At 42.7% G+C, this 19053-nt stretch overlaps 1 protein-coding gene across 5 annotated transcripts in view; it reads left to right on the top strand.

The window, feature by feature from the left end:
- MERTK (MER proto-oncogene, tyrosine kinase) overlaps positions 1-19053 on the top strand; it is a 366926-nt gene that overhangs the window by 192309 nt on the left and 155564 nt on the right. For all 5 annotated transcript variants that reach the window (XM_086927212.1, XM_086927213.1, XM_086927211.1 and 2 more), the window contains 2 exons: positions 6142-6257; positions 10222-10405. In XM_086927212.1, the coding sequence (XP_086783338.1) occupies positions 6142-6257; positions 10222-10405 (300 nt within the window). The remainder of the gene's footprint in view (positions 1-6141; positions 6258-10221; positions 10406-19053) is intronic.

The following is a 19053-nucleotide window of genomic DNA, read 5'->3' as shown; positions in this document are numbered from 1 at the left end:
CCTCTGCAAGACCTTCAAATGTATCCCAACCCGAATCCAGGAAGACAGTCACCCACGCATTCATCACCAGCAGGCTGGACTATGGGACCGCCCTCTACGCAGGAAATCAACAAATCTCTGCTCCACCAACTCCAGACCGTCCAGAATGTCGCAGCCACACTCGTCCTCAGCATCCCACAACAAGACCGCATCCCCAGCACCTACGAGTCCTCCACTGGCTCCCGTCGAAAAAAGAGTGACCTTCAAGCTGCTCACGCACACCTACAAAGCCCTCCACAACACCGGACCTCAATACCACAACAAAAGAATCTCCTTCTACGCCTCCAAAAGAAACCTCTGCTCCGCTGACCTGGCCTTGGCCGAAATCCCCTGCATCCACAGAGTCAGAACAGGAGACAGATCCTTCTCCTACATTGCAGCCAAGACCTGGAACAAACTACCCCTCAGCATCAGATGAAGCCCCACACTCCAAGCATTCAGGAAGAGCCTCAAGATCTGGCTTTTCAAATGACCAGAGCTGCCCAAATCCCCCACCCCCACACCCCCTAGCACCTTGAGACCCTCACTGGCGAGTAGTGCGCTCTATAAATCCCTGATTGATTGATTGACAGGCCAACACAGTGTGTGTTTGAATGTCATCAAGAGGCCCTGCCATTGGTTTGGCTGTCTCACTCTTACGGTTAATGAAACGAGCAATGCTGCCTTCTTTAATATACACAGAATCTCTGAGATTAACTACTTACCCTGAAGAGTGAACCTTTTGTTTGTGCACTTGTTTGTTTGCTCATCATAGCTCCTGCTTAGGACTAATTTTCATTAAAATAGTTTCGGACCTTGCTGAAATTGATCTTTGTCTCCAACCTCTTAGTAAATCTATAATTACTTCTGCTCCCTAGAGATAAGCCACTTTGGCGATGTTGGCAATGTGTGCTTAAGGTTCATTGACATCACATAGATTATTTTGGCACTGTTTAGGGCACACTTCATGCTCTTTCCTGGATCCATTCCTAATGTAACAAATATTGGCAATTGCCAAAAGAAGAATTGATGGACCGAATGAAGAACAAAGTACAGAGATCTGGGCCTAAATCCATCGTTTGTTTTGCCCCCATGCCACGCCTGTTTGAACCCAGCCATATGCAAATCAGTCTTGACCCTGCTCCCTATGGGAAAAGTCCAGCCTGAACTTCGAGGCCAGGTCCTCCCTCGACTGGAAACAAGCATCCTAGGACCAGTTTCAGGGTTTCCCCCTCATTCGCCAGGCTAGCTTGGCTCCAGTGGCATAGAGAGCATGGGACCCACATCTGAGCATAACCGTCCCACTCAGAGTGGCAAATGCAAAAAGAACAATTATTGGACAGAATGCAGAACAATCTCATACATTCACCCCAGTACACAGATCTGGGCCTAAATCCATCGGTTTTTTGCTCCCCATGCCATTCCAGTTTCATCCCAGCCATTTGCAAACCAGTCTTGATCCTGCTCCCAAATACTGGGATTGCCTGCAGGTTTGTCATTTGCATAGTGTGTAGGTGGGGAGTGCACACGCCATGCTAATGTGCAACCTTTTTTTACTAGAGTGCAGACAAACACATCTGAATAACTGATGCTGTGGAAAAAAGTGCTGCTTTATATTATGTACCATCGTTTTTTTCTGATGATTTGTTCAATTATAGCTCCTCATTGTTTCCCATTGTTTCATTGTTTCATTGTTTCAATTGGTGGTACCTCACCAATAGATTTTAAATGTAAAATCAACCCTCATGCATTCTAGCAGAGGCAGAAATAAGCGCATGGACAGCCAATAAAACAAGCATTGGCATAGCCAATTGGTCTCGCCTTTTGGACGTTATACGTGTTTAGCCATGCATCGCATTAACCTGGGTGCTGTGCTGCCAGGGATTGATGAGCTATACAATTAGAACATACTGAGTCATGCAGTCTGATTTAGGAATGCATGTTTGCTGCATGAAAGGGAAACAATGTACTATAACCATGCCGCTCACTGACACTGCTGCAGACAACACCCATTATGCACTGCTTCAAATCACGCCCACCGTTGCACAAAGATGTACTCAAATGTACAGTACTACAAAATATGTACATTGCATTCTGTTGGAAATTATGCAAAACTGTAGACTGCTGCAAAAATGCTTACTGTACATTTATCCAGTACTTTGTGGCTTTAAAAGGTGCAAAATGCACTGTTGTAAAAATATAAGTGCAACTAACTAGGGTCCATGTTTTATGGTCAACTGTATTTTGATCACATTATGAATGGTGGAATTATCATCAGGACTCAAAACAATATAGCAAGCCGGAGAAAAAACGGAACCAATAAAGGAATAGAGATGTTAAAATGAATATTTGTTGAATTAAAGAATGTGACATGCAATTTCAGAGTTAGAAATGAATGAAGACAGGTGCACTGAAAGAAATGTGAGCAAATAGATTCTAACTAATAGTACTGTGAACAAGGGGGAATGGTCAAGTTATGGTAAATACAGGAGATCGGCTGCCGAAAGGAGATGCCAATATACCAGAAGGGTGGACTGCATCTCATAAGGAGAGCCTGGGCTGGCCTAAGTATAATAAACATAATCAAATAGAGCAGTACAGCAAAAATACTAGTGAATTCAAAAACATAACCAATAAATAAAGAAACTCACTCGGGGAATAGGAGTTGTTAAATAGAAAAGAGTGTGTTGTGTTGTAGTATGACGTGCAGAGGATGGCAAAGGACGGCTTCAACCAGCAGGGTTCTTGGAGGCTACAATCAGTCTGTGGCGATTAGTGCTGCGAACACCATGACCCGAAAATGCTGAATGGCCTCAAACGGGACTGGTGATGCAGAAGTTGGAAAGCCCAATAGTAAGCTGCTGTGATCAGTGTGTCGAATTGCAAAAGGACCACAATCTGTCTGAGATGCCAAATAAGGTGCTTTGTGTGGGCTACGGCCTCCCTGGGGAGAGTTTAAATAAACAATGGAAGAAGGAAGTGCTGGGGTCTCACACAACAAAATACTCCACTATAGAGAAATAGGCAGCAATTTTGAAGCAGAGTGAAAGCAGTGAATAAGCCGTACAAAGGGAAATGAGAAAATAATAGAAACAAAGTAAATGATTTAAGATAAGGATAATCAGCGGGCACCGTGCTGATACATCGAGCTGCCTTAAAGGCTAAGAAGTAAAAGGCAGGGAGATGGCAGAGGCAGAAAGGGAGAAGAAAGGGAAGGAGGAAACAAAGAGGCCAGAAAGTCGTGGATGACGGATACAGACACTGGGAAGGGGAAATAAAAGGAGACGAGGATCCAGTGGGAGACCAGCGCACATGGATGTGCACCAGGTATTGAGCGAGTGGGAGCAGCACTGATGGACAGTGCATAGTGATTAGAGGATCAGAGGGGGCTGAAGGAAGTGGCAAACATTAGTCCAAGGATTAGTTGGGGGGCAGAAATAAAGAAAAGAAGGGAAATGGCATACCTTTACAAAACTGAGGGTGGACAAGAGGAGCAGAGGAAAGTTAGAAGCCAAGAGAGATGTGCAAGGCAGAAGAAACAAACAAGCCCGGCAGGGAGTGGTGCGCCTGTGTTCCTTTTAACTGCACGGAAGGAACAAGCCCTGGAGTGGTGCGTGCGCGCGCAGTCTGCTCTTTTTGGAAGCACATACTCGTGCTTTTGGCTCTCCCCTGCTCTCTCCTGCAAGGTGGATGCCGCCACAAGCACGAGTAAGTGCTTCCAAAAAGAGCAGAGCGATGGCTAAAGGTCCTCCTATTCAGCCCATGCGTACTGCGTAGGCGAGACCTAAAAACAGTGAGTGCAAAATACTCTTGTGGGCTGATCCAATATGTAATTGACAAAGTCTGAAACCAATGACTAAAGTTTTGGGAGGAAAGCAGAAGCCAGTGGCTCAGGTAGACTTAGCCAAACCCTTTTAAAGCAAGTAAACTCAAGTGCCTTACAGGACAAACCAAAAAAGAAATTTTATCAATTCCTCATCCAGATTAGGCATAGCACACACCATCTCATCAATCACTTTTCTTGATTCTGCCCTCATTGCTTTTAAAACTTCTTCATCCATTGGTTTAAGAATCCATTCTTTAATGTTCTTCCCTGTGTTTGCCCTACTCCACACTTCGTGCATGTCATATCCCAATACTGAACATATATTTAGCCCGTGGAGGCTTTACCACAACCTTGTTAGGTTGATACATTTTCTCCCCTTAACCCATCCGTTTCACTAGCATCAAATTGAAGTTTATTAATCAAATTCTGAATTTCCACCCCTACCTGCAAAATGGTCAATGTCTTTGTCTTAGTCAGGATTCACTAGATTGCTATGGGTTTTATACTGGTTTCTTTGTGACTTCATTTCTCAGACTGCTTTAATCCAGGAAGTGGTTCTGATCACCATCTTAAATTGGTACAATTATAAGTAAATCATAGATGGTTCTAGCATATTAAATGGTTTAGGTGCCTATATGTGTGTGTGTGTGATGGTGTTTCTACAGCAAAAACCGAATTGGGAAATAATTCAATGCTGAGCTGATAAGAGGCCTGGGAACCATGTAATAATTTGCAAGAGGCTGGAAATAGGTCATTCTTGTGTAATTGTGGGAAGTGGTCCTTGAAAAGATGAGTTTGCATTTGCTTCCTGATTTGCAGAAGGGTTGGTGGAGTCACTCAAATGTTATTGGGAATTGTGTTCCAAATCCTGTGTATGCACTGGAGATAATCTGTTTTTTTCTTCTTGCACCTTTACGTTTCCGGCGATGTCCTCGATGTCCTAGTTTGGGGTTGATAGCTAGAGGTACTTTGCTCTTGGCAAGTATGGTAGATGTTGTTTGTGAAGGCCTTGTAAGTTATTCAGCAGCTTCTTCTTTAGAGTGATGAGGTCGACTTTTCACACCATGATAAGGCATGGATGGCTCTGTATGTGGGATGCCTTTCAGAGGTGCCAAAGCAGTCGCTAGGAAGCCACTGAGTAGAGCCTCGCTTGCATTCAGGTGAAAGAGAACCAATACCCACATTGTTGTTCTGAAATCCACTTCTGGAAGGAAAAGTTCCACTTTGATCTGCTGCGAGAGCTGCTACTATGCAGTCTTTGTGTTTCAGATGGTATGAGGCCTTTGTCAATGGCGACTCTAGGGAATTTGACATTATCTGTAGGCTTCGGAGTGAAGCCATCAAGATTCCTATCTGCTAGCCAGTTGTGAATGGTTGTTGCTACTCATGACCACTATGGCAATTAGGCTGTGTGAGCTGTGTCCAGGATACATAAAATAAGGAGCTTTGGACCCAGCCCAAGAAATAAAGTAACCTAGCCTATGGTCTGAACACTGACAAATCAGGAGCAGTCTAAAACATGTTATTCTGTCATTATTTCCAACCCGCTTTTCAAACATGTTCAATTCCTCTGCTTCATCTTTTCCTTCATCTCTCCCCTTCGTTAAAACATATAGCAGTTTTTCATATTCAGTCTCTTTCTTTTTTTCTTCAAAACTTTCCTTCACCCCACCCCCTCAAAAGTGAGTTGTGAAATCCTTATGTAATGGTATACAATGTCATGCACCTTGCACTGTTTTGTGCCTGTCAGCTGTCAGAATATAAATTAGAACATTGGAATGTTGGGAGCTCCATTGAAAACAATGGAGTGCTCTGGGCTTATAATGGCTGGTATAAGCCTAAAGCTCCAACATTCCAATGTTTCTTTGTTCACAGCTCTGGCTGTGAACAAAGGCTTCAGGGAGCCTGAGGGGATTCCAATCCCCTCACGCTTCCAAAAGGCTTTGTTTTTTTTGTTAGAACATTCTGTCCTCTAGTGGCAGAATGTTCTAATAGCCTAATAGCCCTTCGTAGATGGGCTATACCGCTATTAAAGTCCCTCTCCCTTGTTAAAGGCCCTCGCCTTCGGCTTGGGGCCTTTAACGCTGGAGAGGGCCTTTAATAGCCGGTATAGCCCTCTACAGCGGGCTATAAGGCTATATTAATGTATTGTTCATCAGAATGTGAGCTTCACTATATCAATGAAATAGTTTCTGCTTGCTCAAAGTGGATGCTGTACTAAAAAGGTGTTTCATACATTATACAGCATATTTGTAATGCTTAAATTAATACTGTATGTAATGTTTTATATTCCTAAGGCATTCCCTCTCCACCGACCATTGTAAAGGCAGTGAACATCTCTGCACATGGGATTCTGCTGTCGTGGAAGCCCGGCTTTGATTCCTACTCGTCCTTTAACAGCTGCAAAGTGCAGGTAAGATTCTTTTGCATATGTCATCCTCTAGTCAGACCTGAGGTGTAGAGTTTAGTTGCTGTTCATAGTTGCACACATGAGTTTTCATACAAGTTATAGAGGCAGATAAGTAAGACGATGGCCTGCTCTACAAGACATACGTGAAGCAATCTTATCTGCTGAGTGAATATTATCAGCATTCTGATGTTACACGTCTTATGCAACTGTGGCCATTATAGAAGTATTACTTAAAAATCCATTCAATAACTTGTTTACTTTCATCAAATATCAACAATACGGTAAAGAAAAAGTGCAGTTCATCTTTGTGGTAACCATGCATAGTGCCAGCCAGTAACACATCAACATCCCTTCGCTGGTTTCTCATCTCCTTTTTCTTTTCATCATCAGCTTCTTTGACATCCGCATAGGACAGTTCTGTGAGGCTCTAGATCATTGACACAATGGACAACAAAGAGAATTTGGCTGGATTTAGACAGCCATTCACCGTTAAGAATTGCAGTAGATGCTAAGGTCCTCCGGTGCCCTCATTCTAACACACATACACACCTCAATGCTCCACCTTGGCCAACACAATGGCTAGTTCTTTAAACCTAAATTTTATAACTAATCACAACATAAAGCAGATCCATCATTACACAGCCTCATGTCGTGAGACCTTTGCCACAATTAATAAAACCAATATGGCCTGAGAAACCCCAAAAATGTGAGGAACTTCACAGCCAAATTGCAGAATACTACACCACACGAACAAAAAAGGTACACAGTGATTGGTGAAACAAAGTGACATTAGCCTTATCCTTTTTATATAGTAACCTTTAGAGGATGAGGTGGCGGTGAGGTTTTGAGTCGAATATAAAGATGTGAGTTTTAGGCTGTAGTGCTGGAATAGAACATTATTCACATGGTTCGGCCAACAAAAATATCCAGTAAAGATTTTGGACTACATCTCTATCATTAAGCTAGTATAGATTTACTATTCTTATCCCTAAATCTCTGTACATATGTTTTCAAGATATATAGGTGTGCAGTTGATAATGGTAAATCTATACTTATCTATATTTTGATACCATTCTGATGGCACTCTATTGTTTCCCCCTGCCGGCCCGCACTGTCTTCAAACCAAGCTGCATTATTTACAAAGCAAAGAAGACCAAGACACCCAGTTATATGGTGGACATGCTCACCATCTCTGGTGGTTGTCGGCAAAAACACACAGATGAAACAATCGGACTGCGTACTACGAAGTGTAAAAAAGTAAAAACAAAACAGAGGTCCTTTTCTATCTATATTAATAAATAAGTTTATAAAGCACATAGCTACTCCTAAAGGAGGGACGAGCACTAGAGGGTCATAGCAAGGGAGATTAAGGTGAAAAATGAGGATGCCAATAGGTCGCACCAGCCTTGCTGAAAATTCTGTAGCAATAACAAAGAGCTTTAAAAGCAGCACACTTCTTCACTGGAAGCCAGTGAAGCTTGAGAAGTGCCGCGCCCATGGAGATCCATTTAAAAAGATTTGGTAACAGTCGAGCTGCCGAGTTCTGAACCCACTGGAGTGACTGAGAGACTCCCAAAAAACAAGATGTTGCAGTAATTCAATCGCAAGATGACTAAGGCTTGGATCACTGTCTTTTGATTCTATAATGGTTGGAGACCAATGAAGGTTTTCAGTGACTTGAGGATCTCAAAGCACTTGCCTGTCAAGGCCTAAATTTGGTCATTAAAGGTGAGACTTTGATCAAAACAAATGCCCAGGTTCTTGCTAAGGTCAAGAACCTGGGCCTTTGGTTTGACCATAGTCTTACCTTTAACCGGTTGGTGAAGGAAAAGAGCCAAGGTGCACTGGCCACTAGTCTGGAGACCAAAGGGCAGGGTGATTGCCCAGGATCAGAGCCTTCATCTTACCTGTGTTTAACTTCAGCCAGTGAGCTCCATCAGTTGGGCAACCTCTGATAGACAGGCCCTCAGGGAGACAACCCACTGTCCGAGTTCGGAGGTAAGGTGGCGATCAACTAAGCGTCATCGGCATACCATTAAAATATCAAAGCTGTGATGCTCAATGACACCAGTCGGGGGTGCATGTAAACGTTGAATAGGGTGGGGCTCAAGGAGACGCCCTGAGGCACACCCTGTACCAGTGGGAGTTCCTTCACTCAAATAGGTTTCTGGAAAACCTGCAAAGGTATGGCCCTTCAAGAAGGATGCCAGCCATTTTAGGGGACCTGTGGCTGACCCTGGGGCTCCACTGGCGCTCCAATAAGCGGCTTTGCGATACGATGTCAAAGGCCACACTCAATTCCAGCAGCAGAAGTGCTGCAAGGTCGATGCCTCCAGGATCGGAACAGTGTCCCCATACAATTTAGGAAAAAGTTGAAAACGCATCTCTTTAAAAACTACTACATCACAGTGCATAAACGGTCCATAAACCAGCTACCACTCCTATCACTCGTTGAGTTTATACTAGTCTTAAGTTCCTAAGAGTAAGAACCCTTTGCATACTTTTACTTGTATCCCGACATATGTCGGCTTAAAGCTGAGTAGCTGAAGGTGGAACGTCACACAATTCACAGTAAAATGTGCCTGCTTCGCAGTGCAGTTGCAGAGCCAAAGTGTTTGGGTCACTACTGTTGCAGAAATGTGCCTTCTTGGATGTGCTCTATCTGGCAAGTCTCACTAACAGTTAAACGCACGTGTTTCCTGTTGAAAATTAGCATATATATATTCTCAGCAAAGTAGAGAGGTTTTCTTATTCATTCCGATGAGTTAAAAAAACAATAATATTTTATTTCACGTTGGTCTACTATCATGTTTTGTACAGGAAACAGGATTCAAAAGAAGTGTTTCCTGTAGCTTAATGTACAATTGAAGGTCAGCAGGAAATGGGTGGTGCCTTGTATGTGTTACCAAAAAATATTCCAGGCCTTAGCAGGTTTGTTTATTTTCCGCAAGGCTTTCTAATGTGAAGAGTGAATGTTGGAGCTGGCTGTTGTGGGTTTTTGGCTCTTCCTTCTCTAGTGGTCACAGCACATTGCATTTTTACTAGTCAATGAACTCAGATGTTGTGGCTCTCAGGCCATCATCTAGGGTTAGTTTGAAGCGTAACATAAATCATATTAAATGTGTGTTAAGTGTATCTACTCAAAATTATCACATTTTTGTATTTGTAGAAAAGTGGTGTTACTCCATCAATACATAGTGTAATCCCCTTTCAGTGCCTGGTAAATCCCGTTCTGTGTGCACCAGCAAAAAAGCAGGTGCTAATGTGCACCTCTAAATGTAGACCAAAATATGCCAAAAAAAGTTTCCACAACTTATTTTGAATTTAAATCTAAATTAGCAAAACTGTATGCTACCCCACTCCATTTTACTCCACTTCACTCTACTCTGGTGTAGGGTTCCCTGTAATTTATGCCGCCCATAATGTTTCTATAATGTTTTACACTGATTCTCAATTTGTCATCTTTATCTTTATGGGCATTCATCAATGTATTATTAAATTATACCTCATAGAAATTATACTTAATGACGGACAGTACTCGAGCAAATTTATTTTTTTCATGGTGCAAATTGGCATTTGTACATTTTATATTGTCACCAATCTTGCTTTCATGCCTTTACATGTATTTCCACATAATTAAGGAGTATTCTGGGAGCATTATAGATAGCCTCCAGTTGTTTTGGTTTTGCAAATGTGTGCACCTTTTTATTGTGCAACCAATATCAGTAATTAGCCTATTTGTCTATTGGATAAAATAAAAATGAAAACTGTTTGTCTTAGACCACAAACGATAGGTAGTCGGCGATGGGTGTTAGGAATTCCGCAACCCTGTCGTGTCCCCCCATTAATGGATATTTATGGCATATGCATAACTCGTCACTGGATATCTTTGGACATTTATGAGCATGTTTAACCAAAGTATGTCCTTTTCTTTTTAGTATTTGATATTTTCTGTGCTTGTTTTTAGGTGGTTGAAGCTGTTCCACAGATTAATTCTTCCATCATGAGCTACATCACTTCGGTCCCCCCTCATGAGTATAACATCCGGCAGCTGCAGGCCACAGCTACGTATAACATTAGCGTTGCTTGCCAGAATGAGGTTGGCTGGTCTTCAGCCAGTGCCTGGATCATGGCCAGCACCACGGAAGGAGGTAAGTGGCAGTGGAATTTAGAACAATAGGCTCAGAGTGTAAGCTTATTAAAATACTTGAAATTCTTTAGACCTAGAACACATTAATTCAGTGACACAGAGTCCATTTTTCGCACTTTGGATTCATTGTTCAGACTTATGCGGTAACAGCATGAAAAGTCACATGATTTACACTGTAGTATGAAATGGTTAGCTTTGAGAACATATGAGCACAGACCAAGAAATGGCGGACATGTCTAACGCAGCGCGATTTAAGACTTGAGTTACAATGAGCATGTGAGCTACATTACCTTTGCACTTTTTGGTGAATATTTGCATAACCGCACGCTGAGTTTGGCCTTAGAACAAAAGCCCCCTGCACAGATTTGTAACGTTGTGGTGCCCTGCCACTTTATGAGTTCCTGACAACCCAGGGGCAGATTTACAATAACTGGCGCATCCCTTCAGATCATCAGGGATGCACCAGTTATTTTGCTTGATGTTAGGAACCCCTTGCGCCATCATGGATGCGCTGCATTTACAATGTGCCGCACCACAGCGCAAGGAGAGACAGATGTGTGACGCATCTGTCAGCGTACAGGTGACGCAGTGCTGGAGTCGTGTCACAAGCGCGAAGCAACTCCAGCACTGCTCAGGGGCATCCTATACTTGCAATGCTGCATCACTTCTTACGCCTGCTATAAGTAGGCGTAAAGTTTTGACGCAGCAGGGACCTAAAAGTGACTCAGTGAAATCTTGTAGCTTTCCCTGGGTCACGTTTACCGGGCTTCCTTGCGACAGAACGCCCACTACTGACGCAGGTATAATGTAGCACAGGGCTTTACAACGTGACGCATCTCACTAGATGCGTCACATTGTAATCTGCTGCATAGTGGCGCATGGTTTACGACGCCGCTGCATCACAGAAGTGACGCAACAGTATCGTAAAGATGATGCAAGGGGCTTGAAAATCTGTCCCCCAGTGTTTTTCCCCTGTGCGTTTTAAATTATCCTAACCACAGGTGCAGCTCTCAGTTATGGTGGATGAGCGTCTCCCTACTGCTGGAACCACCAGATACATGTCAAATAAAATTATTATTAAAGCTTCCGGTTTTCCGTTTAAATGGATTTTTACATATAAATACAGAAGGAAGAATATTTTTCTTCCATCTGTATTTATAAATAGAAACTGAAAAATACGACCAAATCAGATTTTCGGATTCTGAGAATTGTTTGGCAATCCGTGCTCTAGTTGCCTCGCCTTGCCCCTCTTCCTGATTGCTGTTTATGCCTGCCCAGTTCAACACCTGCTGGGCCATTAATCTTTAGTAGGCGCGGGAAAATTAGTATGATCCAAAAAGGTCAAAAGACCTGTGGCATAAACACAATAGGGAAATTAGGTCGCATTAGCAATACCTTCAGGCCTTAAAATGTAAACTTTCCTCCTTGACTTGGCGCCACATGAAGAAACACAAACATTCCTGAGAGACAGAGACAGCTGGGGCAAACATGTAAGCTCTTTTTCAAGTTAAATCGTTTTTTTCACCACTGTGCGAAGAACTGTATGGAATTACTGTATTAAAGTAAATTGTTCAATTTTTACTAGGCAGTAGAAAATAAAATAAGGCAAGTGATACACGCCCAATGTTTTCAACTTATGGAAAATTTATTTTTGCATTAGCGAAGGACTTAGTTTACAAAAATGTGAATTAAAAGCTGCCAGCTCACATGGGTGTTGTTGGATATTTTAGGCCTCAGAAATGTGAGGGAAATAGTGCCCAGCATGACTAATGCAAGGGCCTTTCAGGGCCGGACTGGCCATAGTGGGCACAAGGCGTTTCCCCGGTAGGCCGCTAGGGTGCGGGCCGGTTTTGGGCCCCTGGAGGGCCGTTTTTGTTACCGGGGGTCGGCAATATCGCCCCCCCGGTAACAAAATCGGCCGAAAACGGCCCTCGCAAACTGCTCGCCTGCACTCCCCCTCACCCCAGGGGGAGGCAGCTGAGCAGTTTGCCAGGGCCGGTTTCTGTTCCCAGTCCGGCCCTGGGGCCTTTCATTTATTTCTGAAATAAGAGATTTCTGCCTCAGAGGAGGTAGCTTGGTCTCTCAGCTGTGGATACGAGGCATCCAATATCTCTAATTTATCACAAAAGTAGACAGCTCTTTCATGCCGTCTTTGGCCAGGTCACTTAAAGTACACAGGTGCACTTGTCTAAATTCAAATTTTGTTTTTATCTAATAATCATGGCTAGTGACAGTGTTTTCTATATTGTAACACAGCAGCAGCTCACTAGTATTACTGCAAGTAATCTCTGTGACACCACTGTGCCTTGTATTACAATGGCAACGTTGTCAGATGACTGTATTGTGTTTACTTAATTTGGCACATATAAAAATATAGCTAAACCTATACCAACCGTGTGCACTGTCTATTTAAATAAAGGTGGAAAAATACTAGCTGCAACGTCTTTTTTTGCTTGCAACAAAAATACATGTCTAGATTAGCTCAGGAAACTCTGGGAACTTGTGTGAACATCCTCTGAAGAGGCAGCAAGGCTGCCGTCGTCAGGCTGCAGGTACATTTTTATTTTTTTTATTCTCACCTGCCTCACAAATTTCCCACCTAGCGGCAGCCGCTGCCTATCCAACTGAATATCTTGCTGTGTTTTATGTTTTGGTTGGCTTCTGAGCTACGATCTCAAATCCCATGAAAACCAATGTGTACCCCCATTATGAGTGTGAGTGGCTACTATCATCTCAACTCAGGTTATGTGGTGGCTGATGGTAGTGACGGCAAGTATTCTAGTGAGGAGCACTGGAATTCTTTTACCTCCATCTCTGTAAGGAAGCTGCTTACCTGCTCTCCTCTGTAAAAGGTCCCTTCAGTCCCTGGAACTAGGGTCTTTTGCCCTTATCATGCCTAGTTCTTGACTAAATGGTTAATATTTCAGAAGTGAATAAGCAGAACAGCTAGCTATCAAAGAAGCATTCTGACTGAAAAGCTGCATTAAACAGCATTTTATATCACTATCTGCCCTTTTGGCCCTTAATTCACAAAAGATTCTCAACCCCTCATCTTCCTCTGATGTGTAAGAATACTGTCTAGGATTTTAGAGTGTTTATTCTGGGTATACTAAGACATATACAAAATGGGCCGATCTAAACTTCTTGTTTGGGCAATAAATCAAATCCCTTATGGGTTCACCCAAAGAATTTCTTATTGGGCTAGATGTCTATTTATCACCAACAGTGGGGGCTCTCCGGCATGGGGGTGGGAGGATGAAAAAATAAAAAAAACATACCTTTTTCGCAGATGTATGCCTCTCCTCCATCCTCAGCCAGCACTGGAAGCAGCCTGGCTCCCAGGTTTTCCAAACTAATCACTATGCTGCATCATCAGCGTCGTAATTGGTCCGAGCGACCTATTTGGCTGCTCAGGCACTGCCTAGGCATGTTCTCCACCAGGGTGTGCAAAACAGACAGGTGGAGAACTTGCTAAGTGGGCATTACAGTTTGGCTGGCCAATCATGCGCACTTAGGGAGTTCAAACTACCACGGCTCGCCCTGATCCTGCTCCGAGTGGCACACAGTAAAAGAAAATGGTAATAACCTCTTGTTATTTCCATTTTTTTTTCTTTTTTTCTTTTTTGCACTGCTCAAAGAGCAGTGGGGACAAGCTCCTCTGCATTAGTGGAGGAGCCGCTACTGATCACCACTAGTTCATCCCTCAAAAAACAGCTGCCCCACTTTGCCTATTATGTATGATTTATCTAACTCCTTACATTGTACTGGTGACGTATCTTCATGCTGCAAACCCTGTTGAGTCACACTAATGATCAGGCTGTCCCCTTTTTCAACAAAGCACACATTCATTGTAATGTGCACATGTGTGCCCAAAAAAATCCTTAAACTCATATTTTGGCCTAGGTATAGAACTATATAGTAACAATAGTTCTAAAAATGTCATATGTATATACAATCAATGGACACTTGTTCAGAAAGGAAAAACAACATGAGAAAGAGGAGAAAAAGGAGAAAAAAGAAGCAGAGAGGGAAAGGGAGAATGTAAGGAAGAAAGAAAGAAAAAAGAGTAATAGAAATGAAGAAAGAAGGGAAAAGAAGAGAAAGCCGGAAAAAGAAAGATGGTAAGGAGGAAATAAACAACTAATAGAAGTTGCAACAGAGAGAGTGAGAGAGACTTAGATAAAGAAAGAAACAAGTAAAGAAGGAAATAATGGAAGTGTCCAACTTTCAAAAATGTAAGCCATAAACAAATGTGCTTCTAAATGTCCAACTGAAAAAAATACATATTTGTGTTTCAACATAGATTGCATGGTTCTTTTATTGAAAAATGTGGTGGTGTTTATAACACAAAACACTACTGTACAGGGAAAGCATATAATAGATTGTCTTTATGAAGAACTGGCATTTTACATGATTTGTTGTGATGCACTTTGGGCCGTGGGTGGAAGGATGTTGCCTTCGCTTATCTACAAACCTCCATAGTCAAATGTCTGTGTACAACAGGTTATGAGGTTTCCTCTGTCCATCGGATAGCATTGGCTATAGGACTTATTGTGTTTTCTTACTTGTTTTATTGCATAAAGTGCATAAAGAACAACCAGGGTTTTCAAAGGTATAGACACAGGTACATGCGTGTCCCTTTTCTCATTCAATGTGGTATTGGATGCCTATGTGAATACAAATTGTAAGCGGCTCAACAAAAAAGGTAAAAAAGATATAGCCTCTTTACTCAGAAGAGTCTGGTAACAGAAGTTAACCGTCCCATTTTTTTTCCTTTCACTGAGAGATTACAGCAGCAAAGAGTTCTGGGTTAAATCTGCAGGCCAAATTAGAAATTACTAGGGGAATGGTATCCCGAATTACTGATTCTCCCAGTAATTCCTAATTTATTAGGGAATCCTCAGGGTCCAATTCATAATGAGCTGGATTTTCCAGCACCCTGAATTACTGGTACCCCTGGTATCAGTATTTCTGGATGTGGGTGGGAAACACCTGGCTCATTTCCTGGGCCAATTGTAATGAGTGCCACACATCAACTAGCCTTGTACCCTTCTTGAATAGCGAATAATGTTGGTGCTGGTCCCAAAAAGCCTACATCCTATCCACTGGACGTACTCCTTCAGAGTACCAGACAGCCTTCTTGTAACAATGTGCTAGATGGCATATCAGTTCTTCACACCTGGAGTCATCTTACCCATCCAATCCATGGCCGCCCTCCATTTCACCAATAATACTGCCTAACACAGACTTCTTTTGTAGGGTTTTGGAACATCAGATATCTATTCTGACCACACTTCAAGGGGGGATTGGGGGATAGTGATGCTGCCTGGTGCCCTTTCTGGTAGAGATGCAAACATCTCAGACCTCCATCATACCAGCATATCTAGAGCCAAACTGGATTAAATTTAATCTGCACACCGAGCATTGTCTTTACACCTCATCCACCTCCAGATTGCATTCAGTCATCAATTTGGTAGTGCACACATTTAAAATGGATCAGTTTACTTATACTGTTTAATGGGACTCCTGTTGACCGGCCCCCAACATTCTTTTGACAATTCTGCACCAAAGTATTCTTCCCATGCTTTTTTGGCTGCTGGAGCTTCTTGGCGCTTATTGGCTTCAGCATAGATGTAGGACAAAATTATTATATTAATATTTCAAATAATCAATTTAGGAAGAAATTTGTCTTCTGGTGGAGGGTAAGGAAATTATTTTTATTTAGGTCTAACTGTCAGTGTCTAAAGTATAATAATAAAGCCATAAGTTTGTCACCTCGCGTGTCATTGAAAAATTGAACTGATAAAAACTCTGTATGTTGAAATAACTATCCAGGTATCATCATGTTCATTTTAGTCAGAGACCCATTTGAACTTAGGTTCCTGGGTAGGTGGTAGAATCATATTCATCCCAGTGGGAGCAATTGGAAGACTGGCTGCTAGAACTCACCAGATTTACCAGTGAGCCAAATAAAGTGGCCTGTATGTATTTAATACAGTTTTTTTGTGGTTGCGTGCTTAAAATCATATGCATTGGGCCCATATCGATGTATCGTTGATTTATCATCAAATCTTTAAAATAAAGAGGTGGACAAAACCAGAACGATCAGAATTGCAACTGTCCTGAAAAATTTTGTTCTAAGTCAGCTACTGTTATCTGCCCTCTTCCATTCATCTAGTAAGAACCACCGACAGAAACCCCAGCCATAAAAATATTAACAGTGTTGAAGGGCTCTGAAGATTCAGGATCAACTAAAGGAATTGTTGCAAAACTACAATTTTTTTGCATTGACGATGCAGCCTATCATAGATATGGGTAGAGTTATCCATCTATCTAGCTGTCTGTTCTGGAAATACACTTAGTGCCCTGTCACAATCTACGTGAAGCATCTTGTCCTGCCCCCACCAATTGAAATGCTGAAGTATTTTATTAAGACAGCTCCCTAATGCGGTGGGAAACCATCATTAACTTTCACAGTGGGTGCAGCAAGAGGGAATATTGCTGGTTTAACCCAATAAATGTGTAACCCGGAGAATCTTCCAAATGTCACCTCCTCTCGGATTATTGACCAGATTTTACCCTCTGGGTTCTGTCCACATGGAGTGATGTGATAAGTGGTTTTAACATAAATGCCTAAGTGCAATTGGAATTCACGAGGCGCACATCTCTGAAGTTCCATCACCAAACCAAGAAGTATTGGTGGATTGGGTGCAGTGCTATTCCTGCTAACTTCCCCAAGCCAATAATAGTGGTTTCAACAAGAGGACATTCATGTAAATCTGAATAGTAGGAATTGAGTATGATAGGTCATTCGTGCAAAGATCCCACTCCACAGCTACACAGCATCTCATATATGTATATTCATCCGGTAACTCAAATTCCTTCACAGTGCCTAGAAAAGGTGCCACCGATGATAGAGATGTGTCAATGATGCAATATCGAGGTGATGTGTGGAGGTTATGTAATGGAGTCCACTCAGGTGTATAACCCACTTGATTTGGTAGGACATTATAAGGTACCCAGGGCATTAGCCTGTTGAATTTCTTTTTAACAAGAATTTTGGTGTTTCTTCTATAAGAAATAGTTGCAGCTGTTAACAGTGTTCTAGCCTATTATCTAATTTCAGTGAGGTGGTTATAAAGTGCTCTGTTACATAGGAATGGTGCGTTTCTATTTGCAGGGCATCCGTATAAATGGACCAAGGATTTTGGGCAATCAGATCTACATATTCACTATAAAAATTCAGTGGGAAGGCCATCTGGTTCAGAGATCTTTATGTTGTTTGGGATAAAAGACCACAAAGGTTTCTAGAATATCTTTTGAGTTTCTTGTTAAGTGAAATAATATGTAAAAGAGAACTAAATCGTCTAGGAAGCATTTGCCCCCAAAACTATTATCATAAATAAAAGTGTTATACAGGGTGTGACACTAAATATGCATTTCTACACTATCCACACCACACACCTGCTGGGTTAATCCTTGATTGCTCAACCCTATCTAACCTGAGAGAGTCAAGTGCATAAAAGGAGTCTCCTACTTTTAAGGTCGAGCATAGAGCTGCGCATGCGTAGCATGCGCTGTCTAAGCTCAGGACTATAGCTGTTACTTTCGGGGGAATCTGAGACGGCGTTCGGCCACGAGCCTCTGCTGTCTCAGATTTCCCCTCGTGAGCGCGCCTTTGCTGCTGGCTGCTTGCGCGCTGTTTCGCTAGCTTTCGCGTAGCATACAGACAAACGGGCAGACAGACACTCGCCTACACACCACCCCCCCCCCACACACCCACCACCAACCAGTCATCGTGCTATTTTAACACACACACACACGCATACAGACACACGCATACACACATGTGCGCACACATCCCCCTCACACCCCACTCACCAGGTTCTTCTTGCGTGTCCCTCGGCAGCCAGCGGGTCATTCCAGTTAACAGGCGGGGGCCGCGGGGCTCTCCACGAGCACGGGAGCCCCGCTAGCTAACACAGAAATCCTCCGGCGGGCACAGGAGCGCCTGCTTCCTGTTTATGTCCGGCCCCGCCCCCGTCCCAACAAAGTTGCCTGGCTTCCTTTTGAAGCCGGGCTGCGGCGGTGAGTTTGCTTGTTTAAAGTTAGGCGTTGTGTGTTCGCAGACAACTCTCTGAAAGTCTAAATAGTTAGGGATTTTGTATCCAAATCCAGACATACGGAAGTGTTTTGAGCAAAGTCCTTGATTTGGGGACATGAACTTCCATTCCGTCAATTCGTAGTAAAGTCTGAATTCTTTAAAAGAAATGTTTTAGCCCACAGAGACGTGCTACGAAGGAATATATCTGTTGACATTGTGTGTCCACTTTGTTTTTGTTCTTTGCCGCTCATTTATTTTGCCGGCCGGATTTGTAGAAGACAGGTTTTATTAGTCATAGTTTTTTTTCCCCGGAAATACTGTTCATAAATGTTGGTCTTTTTGCTGTTAAATCCTCATACACATGACTCTGCTGTTAAAATAATGCAGTTCTTCCTCCCTACCCAGGAAAGCAGGTAATGCAATCAAAGATAAAACATACATGAGTGACTGTCGGTAGACAGGCCGCAGTTAGACAGCTGGAGGTCGCTTTAAGAGATCGTGACATAAGAACAGTCTACCGGCCGAAAGGCACGTTTTACACTGAC

This window comes from Lissotriton vulgaris, chromosome 6, assembly GCF_964263255.1.
Source record: "Lissotriton vulgaris chromosome 6, aLisVul1.2, whole genome shotgun sequence".
NCBI classification, from domain to species: Eukaryota; Metazoa; Chordata; class Amphibia; order Caudata; family Salamandridae; genus Lissotriton; species Lissotriton vulgaris.
Note: the sequence above shows the minus strand (reverse complement) of the source record. Positions and strands in the feature narration are given on the sequence as shown.